An 18,873-nucleotide genomic window follows, 5' to 3' on the forward strand; every position below is an offset into this window, starting at 1 on the left:
AAAAAAAAAAAAAAAAAAAAAAACAAATAGCAGGAAAGGTAAAAGGGTACTACCTGATGTAAACTTTATATTTATTTTTCCCAAACAAGACTTTGTCATTCATTGCTCCAAGAGAAGGGTTTTACTTCTTGTCAGCTTTCACGCTGCGTCTTTTCCTTGGCTGGAAGGAGTGTTTGAGTGTTCCCTTTTTTTCTCCAAGTTTCTAGTCTATTGGCTCTTTGTACCAAATGTATCTTTGACCACAAACTTGATTAATGAAATGAATTGTTTTATATTTGAATACTTTTCTTTTCAATTTCTTTGGAAGCAGTGTTTGTATTTATTCTGGCAATGGGAAGACACAACTATATTAGGTAATCAGAGTAGGGACTTACTTGCAGAATGACAAACAATATGAATTTCATAAAATTGTCATTTCTATTTTCAACAATAACTGCCATTTATTAAGTGTTAATTGTGTTCCAGACTCTTCAAAGAACTTAACATGTATTATATAATATAATCCTTACAAAACCCTCATGAGATAGGTCCATAAACCACGTGATTACGTTGAGACTTGTTGAGGTACGATAGAATCTAAAAAAGAGTGGTTATATGTATATGTATAACTGATTCACTTTACTGTACAGCAGAAACTAATACAACATTGTAAACCAACTATACTCCGATTAAAAAAAAAGATAGATATTTCATCTTTGCAGCTGTTTCTTAGGCATATTGGTCTCATTCTAGTTGGCTTAGAAAGTATCTTTCAATGTTGACTCTTATCCTAAAACAAGAATAATTTGTTGATTTAATAAGCATTACATAAATACAAAATCTGTAATACTGGACTAGAGTTACTTGCAAGGTTATAAAGACATCTAGAAAACGGATGCTTGCAAATTAGAGAATCATCAGCTTTTAATAGAGATTTATTCTTTCTTTGAAGAGTGGATTTTTAGCATAGAGAGTGTTACGATCTGTTGTCTGCAATCAGCTTCTCTAGATGGTTACAAAAGGCCAGTTCAGTTTTTAGATTTGATCATGAACCATTTTAAAACTTCCTCAAAAATAAGTGCTTGCTCACCGTCTGATTTTACATTTTTATGTTCAGTGATGTGAACTTACAGGCAAGAAAGGGGTTGAATCTTGAATTCACCACCGAAAAAAGCATCACCACAAAACAAACAAAACCCTGGAAACTAATTTTGAGTGTAAATCCAAATACATATAGATATCGAGGATATAGTTTTACTAGCTAACAAATATCGTTAACAACATTATAAAAAATCCAGATATTTCAAATCCTCCATTATATTACTTGGTTTGTATTTTTAAGGAGAAAGGAACAAATGGCAAGGAGAGAAAGGCTCATAATAAGAATTGGTTGAAAATATTTTTTATCAGATGAAGCATTCCACACTTTATGTTATTACAATGTATGTTTTAAACAAAACATACATTTTTGTTACATTGTAAACAGAAATTATCTAGGATGTAAAACAATGCATCCTAGATAATTTTCAACAGCTGGATTAAGAGAAAAAGAGGTTTTTGCCATTACTCGTTGTTCAGAAAATTCAAGGAATCAAAACTCTTCTTTCAAAAAAAAACTCTTCTTTCCTAAATCTCCCAATTGACCAAGTTGTTTCTACATTTGTATTGTGGATATTGACCAGAAAATTCTTAACTGACAATTTTACTTGGAAAAATAATAAGGCAATGAAAATTTTTTCCAATGTCTATTTTCATAATATAGTCTTATAGGTATGACAGAGGATATGATAAATGTTTGAAGTGAGCATCTTACATTTTAAACAGCATTGATGCTAGTGTGTGGCCCTTCAAAACAACTCTGCAATCATTTGATCATTCTTACTGCACTTATATGTTTAAAAAATGTATATCTTTTAAGGATCTGGAGATGAGGCAGTACTATGCTCTGCTCTGAAACTGGTACACATGATGCTGTAAATGAGGCTGTAATTTACTTTCAGTGGTATAAAGGAAAAAAATCACTTTGCCTAAAGTGTATGCATCTTTCTTAAGGGTGTACCCGGATTTTAATTATCTAAATGTAAATACTTAACGAATTTTACTTAGAGTAATGAGCTAAAGTGCACACTACATAAATGAGATGTTCTAATTAATCATGTATGAACTACTGGTTTAAAGAAAAGCTATGTGAATTCTGTGAATGTTGGGCTATTGCCAAATTGCTAATCAGCATTTGCATTCATAGATGACTTCACTTAATAAGTTGTGAGACATTCAGCAAATGTTTTAGGAAATTATGAGTTTTTAGCTGCAGAAACTTTTTGCTTTTAACACTTTTTTTCACACAAGCCTGTGGCTGCTTCTTAGAAACGATAGGCAAACATTCATTCTGAAGAGATTAAAATATAGCCAGAGAAAAACTGAGAGCCAGAGGAAAGCTGAAACAAACAGAAAACAAAAAAAAACCCCTCAGGTATCACACACAGGAGTCTTGAATTATTTATCAAGACATACACTCTGTCATAGATATATGTTACCATAATGTGTGAGCTAGGTTTGTAGGAATTAGCATTATTACATGTGCAAATTAGAAATACTCCAGTACAGCTAGTTCTCAAACGTTTTGGTCTTAGGACTTGAATTCATTTTTTTTTTTAATTTATTTAATTTATTTATTTTTGGCTGCGTTGGGTCTTCGTTGCTGCATGCGGGCTTTCTCTAGTTGCGGAGAGCAGGGGCTACTCTTCATTGCGGTGCATGGGCTTTCCACTGCAGTGGCTTCTCTTGTTGCAGAGCATGGACTCTAGGCACGCGGGCTTCAGCAGTTGTGGCTTGCGGGCTCTAGAGCACAGGCTCAGTAGTTGTGGTGCACGGGCTTAGTTGCTCCACGGCATATGGGATCTTCCTGGACCAGGGCTTGAACCCATGTTCCCTGCATTGGCAGGCGGATTCTTAACCACTGCACCACCAGAGAAGCCCATGACTTGAATTCTTAAAAATTATCGGAGACCCCCTAAGAGCTTTTGTTCAGTGCGTTGTATCTATCAGCATTTATTATAATAGAAGTTAAAACTGTGAAAAAAATAAAAGTATGTATTTAAGAAACAATGATAAACTATTATCTATTCACTATAATATTTTTAAAAGTCTGTGTTTGCCAAAAAGCCCTCAACATTTAGTGAGAAGAGTGGCACTGCTTTTACATTTTTGCAAAACTTTTTAATGTTGGGCTTAAAAGAAGTCACCTGGATTGTTATATGTGCTTCTACGGTCAGTCTCCTGTCTTGTGGTTGAAGTATATGAAGAACACCTGGCCTCACACAAAGATGTCATTGGAAAAGGGAGGAGTGTATTAATAGCCTTTCTGTTAATTATGGATACTTTTCTCTGATATTATACCAAAACTTGACAAGTTGTATTGTCTTAAAGGTTAGTTATAGTGAATCTGAAATCATATCAACTTTTTGTACTCCCTTCCTTTAAAATCCTTTAAAATTCCTTTAAAGGAATTCCTTTAAAAAAAAATCCTTTAAATTCCTTTAAACTTGGTCTAGGGTGCACTTTGAATGGATCTTCTACCTATGCATTTTTTTGTAACATAATGCTTTGATCATTTGGAAAATATTGTTTCACTGAGTTATGTACATCTTCTAATGTTAACACTTTACATTATATAATATCAAAATATCATATTTACTAATATCAACACCAAATTATTCAGAAAGTCTGCTAGGAAACTATCAAGCTCAAGGTAGTGGATGCAAGTTTTCCAAAATTATAATTTTCACTTGAAAAGTCAAATTTCATCATTGGCACAACTGTTGTTAGCTGTTTTCCTTGATGTGACAGGCTTGCTTGGTTCATTTTTGAGAAAATATCTGCGAAATACCCAAGTCTGAATAATTATAATTTGTTGATTTCGCTTTCAAATAAAAATGGTGTTCCCTGAAAAAGACAGCATCGGCTCACAACTTAAACTATCGCACAAGTGTTTTTTCTCAAGACAACCATCCTTCGATAAGCAATTGAAGTGCTTTTGGTGTTTCCCACTTTATCACACAGAATATTAAAGTCGTAGTCAAGGATTGAGATGTAATAAAATGAATGATTTCTCTTGCTTCATCAAGGACATTCCTAAGTGAAACTGCCTTTTTTTTGTGGGTTTGTGTGAATGCATGGTGATGAAGAATAAAAAAGAAACATCAGAGATTACTAAGTATACTGTTTCCCAAAGAGTTTTTCTTACTTAGTACATTGGTCCACAAGATGCTGTAGAGCTGTGCTGTCCAATACGGTTGCCACTAGTCATATGTAGCTATTGAGCCCTTGAAATCTAGCTAATCTGGACCGAGATGTGCTGTAAATGTAAATATATACTGGTTTTCAAAGTGTATGAAAAAAAGAATGTAACATATCCCATTAACAGTTATCTAAAGATCTTGATTATGTGTTGAAATGTTAATATTTTTCATATATTGGGTTAAATAAAATATATTATTAAAATTAATTTCACCTGATTCTTATTTTTTAATGTGGCTGTTAGAAAAATTTTACATTTCATATGAGAAAAATAAAACACATTTAGAAAATAATCAGTGCAGTAGAAAAAACATTAAATGACCCCCCCATATTTTTTTTCATATGTGGCTCACAATGTATTTCTTTTAGACAGCACTGCTCTAGAGAAAAGAGGTTTTGTGACCAAATTTATTTGGGAAAAGTTGGATATACCATTCTCCTTTGAAGATTTATGATGCATATTGGCATACTGGAAGTACTGAGGAATCCTGCCCCCTCCCCCCTCAAAAAAGAAAAAGCATTTAAAATTTTGGTTAGCCCCATATTTCCCAAACATACTGTATTAACATTTTTTGGAACTAGCTGTAGAAGTGTCTATCAGAACTTGCTGATTCCAGTTTGCTGTTCTAGTTTACTTTCCTTCATTTTACTAATAAGAAAACTGAGGGCTAGTGTTTATTAAATTATGTAATTTGAAATTATATCAACATTCTTTAGGGAAAGTATTGTACAAGAAAAAAAGATCTGTACATATATTTCTTGACAGGGTGACCACCTATTTTCAGCTTGGCACAAAATAGTTTAAGTTGACAATACAGTGGGGAAAATCTTAAATTTACTTTTCTTTATTATGGTTTCCTTAAAGATGGAAAGAACTTCCGATTTTAGAGCTGCAAAGTTCCTTAATGTTTTACTGTGCCAAAACCTAGGACAGTAATTCTTAGCCTTTTAAAATTATAGACTGGCTGAGAATCTGAAACGAAAACAAACAAAAACCCCACAGATTGTCTCCTCGGGAAAGACAGATGTGCACACAACTTGAATAAGATTTCAGGGAGTCATGGACATTCTAAACCTATCCATGGACTGCAGGTTAAAAATCCTTCACTTACAAAGGTTCAGGGATAATGTATTTACAGATATTAATCAACATTACTCTTGAATTGTAATACAATAGATGTAATAGATACATAGATGTAGATGTAATCCATAGATGTTTATTGGATGCCTACTGTGTGTGTTGCACAAATCTGTACTCTGAAGAATCCCAGAGTCACCACTCACAAGGAACTTTAAAATTCTTAAGACTTAAACATATTTTAAAAAAACTTTGGTAAGCCAGACTCATTTTACCTCACCTTAGAAATATTTATATAAAAGCTCCATAAAAGCTTAAAGTAACTGAAACAGCTAGTGTACTTAAAAGGTTAGTTCTCTAATGAGCAGTTAGAAAAACCATCATTTGCTGTATGTTCGGGATATCTGTAGGGAAGTGGACATTATTATATCTTCAGAATGCATCTTGCCATGATCAGTGATTGTTCTGTCTACTCACCCTACTAGGGGCATCTGTGCAGTAAGGTGCAGAATCTCCTGTCTTTTTTTTAAACAAAAATGCCAGAAGATGTTCTTTTTATCCAGAGATACAGACAGATGCTTTATTTACCAAGGCAATACTGGATTTCTGTGTAGGCCCAATTATGTGGTTTTATAGATCTAAATATAGGTGGGCTGAAAGAGACAGGGACTGAGGATTGTTAACTAAAAAGTTTGAGACCCAAATCTGATCCTTATTTTCCTGCTGCCCCTCCCCTGAGGAGCTGAGCTGCTTTACCCATGCTTTAGGAATGGCATATATCCACAAATAAGGCCCACACTACAGCTAAATTGTACTAGGACATTGGCATGGTATCAGAGGCCCTTTACATGCTAGTGCAAATCTGAATTCCCTCTTCTCCTTTACATATTCTCTGTGTCCCTGTGGACTTGCTATATACCATGATTTCCAGGATATTTTCTTGTGCCTGAAATTCCTCTTGATTTCCACCTTTATTCCACCTTTCAAAAATCTTACCCATCCTTTAAAGCCCTAATGTCACTTTTCCCATGAAGTGATCTCTGCTTCCAGATGAGAATACTTCCTCCTTGGAACTTAGGAAGCACTTACTCATATTTTCCTGTGATACTTTACATGGTCTGCCTTGTTTAAGAATTCGTTTTTTGTATATTTTATTGCACTGAAAGTCAGGTCCACATCTCGCTCGTTTATGTGTCCTTAATCGCTCTTGGAGGAATTTGAACTTCATAGTGCTTCAGTAAACATTTGTGGAATAAATGTAAAACCCCAAAGAAAATAGGAGGCGCTTAGTATTAACAATTAACATATATTTGTACTTACATATAGCAGTTGGTAGAGAGCATCCTCCAGTGGGAAAACCTCATCTTGGAACAGGGACAAGGGTGGTGGGAAGGGCAGTTGAGTGCTGTGCTTCCCTTGCATGCCTGGCCATTCATAGTTTCAGAATTCTTGTGCCCCATCTAACTATCACTGCCATTTCACAAGTGTCTTAGTTTTCATTTTACCCTACCTACTGCATAATGCCATTGGCAACTGCAAATGAGGTAGAAATTCAGATGAGTTAATGTCTGGGTGTGATAATACAAAATACCAGATTCCTAAGGAGTGATTTTTTTCCCCTTACAGGCATGTAATGAATTCACTACACACGTGATGAACCTTCTCCGAGAGCAGAGTAGAACACGTCCCATTTCCCCAAAAGAGATTGAAAGAATGGTGGGCATCATCCATCGAAAATTTAGTTCCATTCAGATGCAGCTCAAACAAAGCACTTGTGAAGCAGTTATGATTTTAAGATCAAGGTTCCTTGATGCCAGGTATGTGAGGTCGCAAATCTATTGCATGGCTTTTTAAAATTTTTCTTTTCACTCTTTGTGTATTATTTTCTGTAATCCTGGCCAATTGGTCTTAGATTCTTCTTTAATTTGGCTATAAGAGCTCTTCTCTACATTGGACAGGTAATTCACCTCATGGTGTCTGCACTGTCAAGCCTCTTCTTGTCTGGGGGTGGTAGTGCTATTAGCTGCCAATTTGGTGACTCAGGAAACAAATAGGATTAGTGCCACTACTAATGACTTAGTAATACATAGCCTTTCTTTCAGTTCTGATGCTAAAACGTATATTTAAGGATAATGTTCAGTATGTAACTTTGTTTTAATGCAGGTTTGTTTTCTAAGAACTTCCTGATGTTACGTTGCTTGTGCATATTAGAAAAAAAATACTTGGAGATACTGATATTCCTAAGAAGGAAGTGGTATTATAGTTACCACAAAACCCCAAACTCTGTTTTTCCAAATTAAGAAGAAAGCCTGTGAGTTTCCCCTCTCAGGATACATATTTCCCTTTTATCTGAAGCTGTCACCAAGTTTCACAGGAATTAGGTAATAAATTGTATATGGTGTGTTAGACCTACTAGGTGACGTAACAGAGGAACTGTCAAGTTCCTACTATATGCTGCCTCTGCAGAGATGCCTCTTGGGCATTGCTAAAGCTTGCAATCAATCTTCAACGGTGGAAAGGGGTTTCTATTTTGTTTTGTTTTCTCTCTCTTGGAATCTCACAGAGGTGATGATTATCGTCCAAATTTTACAGTATTAAAGAAAATAAGTTAGCATCGCAACTGGAAAACAAGATGTGATGAACAATCTTCATGCCAGAGCTCTTCCTTAGAGCCGAATAAGGAAACATACGCCACCTGATTATACTCCCGTTCTCCTGGTTAAGCCAAGCCCTGTATCGCCTTTGGTTCCTCCTTCTTCCGTACTGAATTAGTCATTAGAACTCACCAGTGCTTTGTTTTCAACATTTCTCGTTCTAGCTCTTTTTTTCCTTCCATACTTGCACTGCTCAGTTCACGTTCATCCTTTTGTACCTAGACTACCACAGTAACTTCCCACTATTCTCCCTGCTTGCAGTCTTACTCTTCTCTCACTCATCCTCCATGGCCCTCTTATGATGCCCTAACTGCTTTACTTAAAAACCATAAAAGCTTTTCTTTTTTTTTTTTTGCGGTAAGCGGGCCTCTCACTGTTGCGGCCCCTCCCGTTGCGGGGCACAGGCTCCGGACGCGCAGGCTCAGCGGCCATGGCTCACGGGCCTAGCCGTTCCGCGGCATGTGGGATCCTCCCGGACCGGGGCACGAACCCGCGTCTCCTGCATCGGCAGGCGGACTCTCAACCACTGCGCCACCAGGGAACCCCATAGCAGCTTTTCAATGCTGGGTAACTCACATGCACACTACTTAACCTGGCATTTAAGGCCTTATGTGACCTGCCCCCGCCCAAATTACTTTTTTGTTGTTAAGATTTATTTTATATTTTTCCTGTTTAAAAAATACCAAGGTCACTGTGGAAACGTTGTAAAATGTATAGAATAGAAAGAAGGACGAGGGATAAAAGACAATCATTTTTTTACCACCCAATGGAAAAAAAAGTCACTGTGAACATTTTAGTATATTTCTTTCTGGTTTGTGGTACGTTTTTTTTTTTTTAAATGTTCTTTGTGATGGTACAATATGCATAATTTGGTGGCGCAGTGGTTGAGAGTCCGCCTAACGCTGCAGGGGACACGGGTTCATGTCCCTGTCCTGGAGGATCCCACATGCCGCGGAGCGGCTGGGCCCGTGAGCCATGGCCACTGAGCCTGCGCGTCCGGAGCCTGTGCTCCGCAACGGGAGAGGCCACAACAGTGAGAGGCCCGCGAACTGCAAGAAAAAAAAAAAATTTACCATGACTAGGTAAACATTTTTCATATAGTATAAACTCCTATTTTAAATGTTAATTGCTGAAGTCTGCCAGATGGATATATGATAAATAATTAGCCATTTCTTCATTTTTGAGCATTTAGTTGTCCCTATTAATTTCCATGATAACTTCTTCCTTCCTTCCAATTCCTTTCTTCTTTCTTTCTACAAATATTTATTTGTGCTGAGGCTATAAAGGTAAACAAGATAGGTTAACATACTCGCCCCAATTGAGTTTACATTCTACTTGGGGAAACAGACAATAAACAAGTAAACAAATATGCTGTAGTATTCTGTTCAATAATGTAACGAAATGTGATAGAATGGTAAGTGCCATGAGGAAAAATAAAAGCAAGGTAAAGGGAGAGAAAATGATGGAGGGAAGGTACTATTTTAGACAGATTTTTATTGGAATTAGTCTTCCAGTGAAAGTCTATGCATTCAACCTTTATGATCTTTAGAATTATTTCCTAAGGATTAATTCTCAGAAATGGTATTATTAGATCAAAATGTGAACATTTTTAGTGCTCTTAACATATCACTAAATCGTTCTTTCCTGTGTTTAATCCAAAATGCGATACCTCTTGGTCTCATCTGTCTCCTCTGACGAGAATTCTTTTCTTCTGCCTAACCACCTCTTCCACCACCACCCCTCAACCTCCACCTCCAGCCTTCCACAGCAAACCCTGTTCTCCCAACCATTTCCCCAACTTGGTCACCAGTAATGAATTGTCATCTGTGAGGGCGTGTAGCACGGAGCCTGGGACAGAGCTGGTGCTCATGTTGGTTGCATTAGTGAGACCTTGCTCAGCCTTTCAGGCCTGGCCTAAATGCTCCCTTTTTAGGAAGCCTACTTTAAGCACTCCATTGGACTCGTCCTTGCCGTCTCTTAAACACTGATACTATGTTTATACAATTTTCCAGACCGAAGTTCATGCAGACTGCCTTTATTGCAGTTTTTCAGGATTATTTCTTCTCTTCCCAAGTAAGTCACATTGTCATTGAAAGCAATGGCCAAGTCTTACACGTTTAGATTCCCCACAATTCCAGCAAGTGTCTTACACGTAGTAGGCTGCAGAAAAATAATTTGTTGACTAACCAGATGAATGAATATTTCCACTTACTACTTATAATAGCTCAAAGAGTTAAGGAAGTAGCATCAGAAAACAAAAAACATTTTTAAATTGTCAACGTTGAGCATTTTAATTAAAAGCATTACATAACAAAGATATTTAAAAGTACTTTCTTCAGAAAGGAATCTTTTCTAACACAATTGCTATCCTTATTTCTGCAGATACTTTCCCATTCTTATCAACATGCATGCTCTTTTTTTTTAAACATAACTGCATTCATAATGTATACACCTAAATGATTTATTTTTCTTCCAAGAAGAGAAAGTAAGTTAACAAGCCAGAGTGAGCAGAGCCAGGGTGAGAAGGTGGCAGAGCTTGGAGCAGAGCCCCTTCTCCCACAGAGACTGCCGTCAGTAATGTGATGCTGATGGGACACAGCCCTGGGACTGATGCACCACTGCACACTGGCCTGAGGCATAGCCATTTAGAGTGTGGTGAACCCTGGGGGGAATGAAACTTAGGGGAAATGCTTAATGGGCATTTTCTACAGAATGTTTTTCTAAAAAATAAATGAAGTATTAGACCGAGTTCTCTCTTACGCCTTCAAGTGAATGCAAATACTGAGTTTTGCTTCCATCTATTCTTGTAGTGCGTCTTAGCAAGCCCTCTACACTGAGAAGGCACGGTTTTTCTGCTCTAGGCAAACATGCTCATTCAGATATATGATTCCCTTGCTCACTCTGGCTTTTTGTAAAGCCATACTCACATTTTCTTGGTAATTGGACAAGCCGAAGTATGTACTGGTGCAGAACAGTTAGGAATAAATTTGTGTAGGTCCCTCTACTCTTCTAGTAGAAGTGCCGTAGTTTGGATGCAGCCAGACTGTCTGGAGTAAGGTATTCTGTTCCGCCCATAAATTTGTTCTCTGAGGTTTTTTGATGTTTTCTAAAACCACTCCTAGGTAAAGTCAATAAATGAGCCAAACTTATTTCTGCTTTCTCAGTATGTTTCTGCTCATTCCCCCTTTTGTAAGTCCTCATTTTCCAAAGAAATGCCCTTGTGTGGTCTGCTCCACTGTACCCGGTCTTGCTGCTGGATTTCATGTTTTAGACTGAGTCACAAGCTCACATACTTACATATAACGGAATTGAGGGGAGTGGCTGGATGAGGGGCAGTGAGGATTAGAGCAGACGGGTACATATCTGAGGGGACAGCCATCACTTAGCTTTAGCCTGTGGTTGCCTTCTGATGATGTGGGCCTGGTGTGGCTGATCTTCCAATTTTTCATAAGAAGCCAGAAACTTAGATTTTTATGAGCCGGTCATTATTGTGTTGTCTCAACAAACATTATCTGTGGGCCAGGTAATTATCTGTAAGTTTGACAGTTTCGGTATCTATTCTAGACCTTTTCCATCCTATTCATCCAGCTACCCACTCATCAGACTGTGCCTTTTCAAAGTGCCCCAGGTCAGGGCTTTGTTTTTCTTGTCAAGCAATGCCTGACTCCTGCAAAAATGCTGATTGCTATTCTTGGTGTACTTCTCTTTCATCTGTCTTCCCTCACCACCTCCCCCATCCAGTTCATCATCAAATCCTGTTGATTTTAATTCCCAAACAGATCCTGAATCTATTCTTCATCCCTCAGGAAACAATGGTTTAACCTTCCAAAAAATTATTGAAATTAAGAAGTTTCAGGGCTCATAACTTGAGATGTTTTGATCAGACCGAGATTTCTTGCTCCCTTGACTCTCCCTGAATGTTGAAACATAGATCACATACTTAACCTGCCACGTTAGTGACATCATTTTAACTTGAAGAATCTCATAGGGTATACACATTTACAACTGCCTACTGACGCTGTCTTTCCTGAGTATAGGATATCACAATTAAGATCATTAAAATTATTTGTAAGGCAATATTAAGAAAATTGTTTGGGGAAAGTGTTTTCCAGTTACTGGAGAATTTAATTTCAAGTGAAATCTGACAAATGCTAATTTTAAGGCTGGAATTCTTTAAAATCTTCAAAATAAAACCCAAATGTAAATGACATTTTTGCTATTTGAAATAAATTGTCAACAAATACTTGATCTTCTGACATTCCGCCACCCCCTCCCAGTAAAAACAAAGAATTTGTCCTCCCCTACTCTTTCCCTGTTAAGCAAACCATACCTCAGTCCAGGCAGTTGGCTGAAGCAGAAAAATCCAGAAATCCTTGATGTATTTTTTTTTCCTTACCTTCCTTCTCTGTCTTCCCCACCCACCCCCCCATCCAATTTATTATCAAGTCCTATTGCTTTTGCCTTTCAAATTGACCTTGAATCTTTTTATTTCCATTATTCTCTCCCTATGCCAAGTTACCATCATCTCTCAATTTGACCACTGTAGTTGTCTCCTTAAATATCTCTACATTTCCTTTCATCCCCTCCTTCAGCTGTTCTCAGTAGTCAAAATAATCTTTTTAAAATGTAAAACTTAAAACCTTTAATACTTCCGATTGCACTTAAAATAAAATTCAGAAATCCATATGGGGTCCACTAAGCCTGTGTAATCTGGCCCTTGTCCATCCTTCCAGACTCATCTCACATGTTCCCTGTTTTTACTGTGCTCCAGCCTCCTCTAGCACTTTGGACTTTCCGAACTTTTTTCCTGTTTGAAGACCATTCCCTCTGCTCATTCCTCTTCCTTCTACTCTTTGTCTGACTAAGTTATACACATTCTCCAGGCCTCAGATTAAATGTCACTCTTCCAAGGAAACCTTTCCTGACTCCATAATCTGTGTTAGGTTTCCTTCTTAGACACTTCCATTATACATTATTCTTTTCCTTCATGATACTGGACATAGTTACCGTAATTTATAATTATTAATTTCTGTGTTGCTTGTCTAATGTTTTTCTTTCCCCTAACTTTCTACTCGCTCTCTTAACCCTCTAATCCCCTGTGAGCTCCCTAATAGACCTTCTCTGTTTTGTTCCAACTGGATCCTCACTGAGTATCTAGCACACATTAGATCCTCAATAAGTATTTGTTGAACAAATTAAAGAATGAAGTTAATTGTGCTTCACATTCTAGTATTTTTCTTAGTTATCCTACATCTTCACGTGAGTTGGATAGTTCTTTGGAGGACGCAAAGAGTATAATTTACAACATCATGGTGATTAATTACACCCTAAGAATGTTTAAAAACAGAAAGCAAACTTTTTTGTGTGATTCTAAGTAGTACATCCCTCTTTGGTTAATGTTGATTATAACGACAATTCTCTTTTTGGTTCTTTCATAGACGAAAAAGGCGTAACTTCAGTAAACAGGCCACAGAAATCTTGAATGAATACTTTTACTCACACCTCAGCAACCCCTACCCCAGTGAAGAAGCCAAAGAGGAGCTGGCCAAGAAATGCAGCATCACAGTGTCACAGGTGCGACAGGACTCCATGGGTCTGTCTTGTTTCCCCATTGATTATAGGAACCCTATTTCCTCTTCAGGGCATTCTTATCAAATTTCATATCCAAATGTTTCATCATCAAAGGAGATATAAAGAAAATATAGATATTTCCACATTTTTATGCGAGCTTTTAAAGCTTAGATAATTTCTTTTAATCCTAAATGTCAAGGAATCAAGATAATCACCCGCTGCCCTCATGGAAATCTATAGAAAAAACATAAACATGCCATGGGGAGAGACGTGGTTTTACACTTACGTGACTCTTCAGTACGGCATGTAGTTCTGCTTTCCTGATTTAGATGACTGGTCTAAGCTTCCACCAGTGAGAAAGCAATTTATTTGTTGCCGAAAGGAAATTTAATATAGCCCTATGGTGAAAGTTTGAGGAATTCACCAAGTCCTTTCTTGAAAACCATGCTATGATACTTGGGTCTCAAAGATTTCTTTGCTTTCTTGTTATCCATTAAATAGAAGAATTAAGGTCATGCCTATCCCCGCTTTTTTTGTTTTTGTTGTTTTAAATGTCTGTTTGTAATAAATTGTGCCCCTGAAGTTAGCTGTCATCTTCTAACAAAAATGCACTTAGTTTTAGGCAGATAGACTTGTATTTTAGATTGAGGGTTGGAAACAAATAATTAAACAAGCAACTGTACCTCCTTAAAAAATAAGTATATCCTATTGGAATTAGCTCTAAAATATAATTTATTTAATACTCATATTGTTGTTTATAGATTGTCATTTGAATAACATTTCTTTATAGCATGCAAATGTGGTAGTCACCAACCAGTTCTTGGAGTGGCATTTAAGGAAAAGCTGACCCTTTCCAGAAATTTCAGTGGTCCCTAGAGGTCACATGACATAAATTTTAAAGCAGCCTCTAAATAAATACTCCTATATATTTGAAGTTCAAGATTCTAAAGATCCCCTTCACAGTCCAGTGAAAGTTTCATATCGGTATTTTATTTTCATTTTATTTTAATTTATTTATTTTTATTGAAGTATAGCTGATTTACAATGTTGTGCCAGTCTCTGCTGTACAGCAAAGTGACTCAGGTATACACAGCCGTTCTTTTTTTTTATATTCTTTTCCATTATGGTTTATCACAGGATATTGAATATAGTTCCCTGTGCTATATAGTAGGACCTTGCTGTTAATCCATGCTATATATAATAGTTGACATCTGCTAATCCCAAACTCCCAGTCCTTCTCTCCCCCACCCACCTCCTCCTTGGCAACCACAAGTCTGTTCACTGTGTCTGTGAGTCTCTTTCTGTTTTGTAGATAGGTTCATTTGTGCCATATTTTAGATCCCACATATAAGTGATATCATATGGTATTTGTCTTTCTCTTTCTTTCTTTCTTTCTTTTTTTTTTCAATATTTATTTATTTATTTGGCTGCACCGGGTCTTCCTGGCAGCACTCGGGATCTTCGTTGCCACATGCAGGGTCTTCGTTGTGGTACTCGGGATCTTTTAGTTGCAGCACATGAACTCTTAGTTGCAGCATGTGGGCTCTAGTTCCCTGACCAGGGCTCGAACCCGGGGCCCCCTGCATTGGGAGTGCAGAGTCTTAGCCACTGGACCACCAGGGAAGTCCCTGTCTTTCTCTTTCTGACTTACTTCACTTAGTATGATAATCTCTAGTTGCATCCACGTTGCAAATGGAATTATTTCATACTTTTTTATGACTGAATAGTATTCCATTGTATATATGTAGCACATCTTCTCTATTCATTCATCAGTGGACATTTAGGTGATTTCCATGTTTTGGCTGTTGTGAATAGTGCTGCTGTGAACATAGGGGTGTGTGTATATTTTTGAATTATGGTTTTGTCCGGGTATATGCCCAGGAGTGGGATTGCTGGATCATATGGTAATTCTATTTTTAGTTTTCTGAGGAACCTCCACAATGTTTCCCATAGTAGCTGCATCATATCAGTATTTTAAGTCATTGTTATTTAAGGGAATATGGTCTGGGTTTGAGAAAATTTTTAGCTCTTATTTTGGCATTACTTTCCATAGAACCTCCAGAGCAATCTTAGATTTATAATTAAGATTTCATTTAATAGTTATTGTCACTCCCTTATGATATAGTGGCATGTCTTGATTCCTTTTGCTCAGTTTGAAATGGAATATAATTGATTTGGGCTACCAGTTTATGAAGACATATACTATATAAAACATTACTACCACAAGCACCTACTACTGTATAGCACTGGGAACTATATTAAATATCTTGTAATAACCTATAATGGAAAAGAATCTGAAAAAGAACATATAAATCAGCTATACCTCAATTAATACAAAAACCACATAGATCAGAAAAAAAAAATCACTATCTGGGCTATGTAGTACTCACTGCCACTTGAAATACTAAGGAACAGTATAATATGCTGGGTCAGATAGGGAAGATGAAATGTAAAGTATATTCACTTCAAGTGGATGTTTTCTGGTGTAAGCATTTCCCCTGAACATTAGTGAAAGGATCGGGCTCGTACTGAGCACCAGCTGATGATGCCAAGTCTAGTTTTCCTCCTCGCACAAGAGCTCTCTGACTTAGAACTCAGATATTTGTGGGTCCAGTTTAAACTAAGGTGTTTCATGCTTCCGCTCCTTTTCTTGCTTTTCTTTTTTACTTCTATAACATATTCACCATTGGAGAATAACACAGATTATATACATTTTTTGAAAATCAATATAATCCTAGTTTTTCATTGGGTGTACTAGCATCTTGTGTGTGTGATGTAGGATTTCTTAACACATGCTTGTGTAATGAGTGAGAGAAGTTTCCTTCTGACTATTCTGAACTAGGGAGGCTTTGCTGTACTTCTAAAATAGGCTAGGATCCCGTTTACAGATTTTTAAAAAATAGTTAATTACTATGTTCATTTCACTGGTTTTCTATAGAAAAATAGCTTTGTTCGTTTTGGAAATATTTTAGTAATTGCTTGAGATAGAAATAATATAGATATAGACATATTTCTCTGTCTAAAAAGCAGACTTTATGACCTTCTTTTCTCCCAGATCAGCTTTTCAAGTGGAGAATTTCAGCAATCAGTGGAAGATTCGATGTAAATTGTGACAATTTCCTCTCCTTTGTACCTTTTTAATGCTTAAAAATGTTATTTCCACTCAACCATTCCCTTTTCCCCCACATCTCTGATGTGAAAGCAATAGTGAAAATTTTCACTATTGAAGACATCAGTTGCTAGCCTTTTTTTTTTTTTTTTTTTCCACACTGTGCAGCATGCGGGGTCTCAGTTCCCTGACCAGGGATCGAACCTGTGCCCCCTGCAGTGGAAGTGCAGAGTCCTAACCACTGGACCTCCAGGGAAATCCAGTTGCTAGCCTTTTAAATTAGTATCTTTTTTTTGCTTTTTAATTTTATTTATTGATTTGAATTTTATTTTATTATTTTTCTACAGCAGGCTCTTATTAGTTATCCATTTTATACATATTGGTGTATATATGTAAATCCCAATCTCCCAGTTCATCCCACCACCACCACCACTACCCCTTTCCCCCCTTTAATTAGTATCCTTTTGTTTAAGTTGTTTAGAAGTGAAAGCAGAGAATATTCCAGACCTGACAGGTGAACTAATTTCTAAATAGAAAAAGCAGTGTTTTAAATATACATCATACTAAAATACAATAAAATTTAGAATTCAGAAGTTGTTCATGGGACTTCCCTGGTGGCGCAGTGGTTAAGAATCCACCTGCCAAAGCAGGGGACACAGGTTCGAGCCCTGGTCCAGGAAGATCCCACATGCTGCGGAGCAACTAAGCCTGTGCTACGCGACTACTGAGCCTGCCCTCTAGAGCCCACGAGCCACAACTACTGAGCCCACGTGCCACAACTACTGAAGCCCACGCGCCTAGAGCCCATGCTCCGCAACAAGAGAAGCCACTGCAATGAGAAGCCCACGCACCGCAATGAAGAACAGCCCCTGCTCGCCACTACTAGAGAAAGTCTGCATGCAGCAGAGATGCACTGCAGCCAAAAATAAATAAATAAATTTATTTTTAAAAAAAAGAAACTGCTGAGAAAAAGAATAATTAAAAAACAGTTGTTCCTATACAAAGCTAACTTTAAAATATTGAAACCTGGGAGAGGAACCAAGATGGTGGAGTATAAGGATGTGCTCTCAGTCCCTCTTGCGAGAACACCAGAATCACAGCTAGCTGCTGGACAGTCATTGACAGGAAGACACTGCAACTCACCAAAAAAGATACCCCACATCCAAAGACAAAGGAGGAGCCATAATGAGATGGTAGGAGGGGTGCAATCACAGTAAAATCAAATCCCATAACTTCTGGGTGGGTGACTCACAGACTGGAGAACACTTAGACCACAGAAGTCCACCAACTGGACTGAAGGTTCTGAGCCCCACGTCAGGCATCCCAACCTGGGGGTCTGGCAACGGGAGAAGGAATTCCTAGAGAAACAGGCTTTGAAGCCTAGTGGAAATTGATTGCAGGACTTTGACAGGACTGGAGGAAACAGAGACTCCACTCTTGGAGGGCACACACGAAGTAGTGTGTGCATTGGGACCCAGGAGAAGGAGCAGTGACCCCAGGGGAGACTGAACCAGACCTACCTGCTAGTGTTAGAGGGTCTCCTGCAGAGGCATGGGATGGCTGTGTCTCACCTTGGGGACAAGGAAACTGGCAGCAGAAGTTCTGGGGGGTACTCCGTGGCGTGAGCCCTCTCAGAGTCTGTCATTAGCCTCACCAAAGAGCCCAGGTAGGCTCCAGTTTTGGGTTGCCTCAGGCCAAACAACCAACAGGGAGGGAACCCAGCCCCACCCATCAACAGTCAAGTGGATTAAAGTTTTACTGAGCTCTGCCCACCAGAACAACAGTCAGCTCTACCCACCACCAGTCCCTCCTATCAGGAAACTTACACAAGCCTCTTAGATAGCTTCATCCACCAGAGGGCACACAGAAGAAACAAGAAGAGCTACAATCCTGCAGCCTGTGGAACAAAAACCACATTCACAGAAAGATAGACAAGATGAAAGGGCAAAGGGCTATGTACCAGACAAAGGAACAAGATAAAACCCCACAAAAACAACTAAATGAAGTGGAGATAGGCAACCTTCCAGAAAAAGAATTCAGAATAATCATAGTGAAGATGATCCAGGACCTCAGAAAAAGAAAGGAGGCAAAGATCGAGAAGATGCAAGAAATGTTTAACAAAGACCTAGAAGAATTAAAGAACAAACAAACAGAGATGAACAATACAATAACTGAAATGAAAA

At 37.8% G+C, this 18,873-nt stretch overlaps 1 protein-coding gene and 1 non-coding gene across 6 annotated transcripts in view; one reads left to right on the forward strand and one right to left on the reverse strand.

The window, feature by feature from the left end:
* Positions 1-18,873, forward strand: part of PBX3 (PBX homeobox 3) — a 221,688-nt gene that overhangs the window by 168,684 nt on the left and 34,131 nt on the right. For all 5 annotated transcript variants that reach the window (XR_003005617.1, XM_024762598.1, XM_024762594.1 and 2 more), the window contains exons 4-5: positions 6,983-7,173; positions 13,449-13,584. Coding sequence is in view for 4 of the 5 variants with exons in the window: in XM_024762598.1 (XP_024618366.1) it covers positions 6,983-7,173; positions 13,449-13,584 (327 nt within the window). In the remaining variant the exon portion in view is untranslated. The remainder of the gene's footprint in view (positions 1-6,982; positions 7,174-13,448; positions 13,585-18,873) is intronic.
* TRNAG-UCC (transfer RNA glycine (anticodon UCC)) lies at positions 16,874-16,946 on the reverse strand. Its single transcript has one exon. It is a non-coding gene; the product is annotated as a tRNA-Gly (tRNA).

The sequence above is a fragment of the Neophocaena asiaeorientalis genome, unplaced genomic scaffold (assembly GCF_003031525.2).
Source record: "Neophocaena asiaeorientalis asiaeorientalis breed wild unplaced genomic scaffold, Neophocaena_asiaeorientalis_V1.1 scaffold78, whole genome shotgun sequence".
In the NCBI taxonomy this organism is placed as follows: domain Eukaryota; kingdom Metazoa; phylum Chordata; class Mammalia; order Artiodactyla; family Phocoenidae; genus Neophocaena; species Neophocaena asiaeorientalis.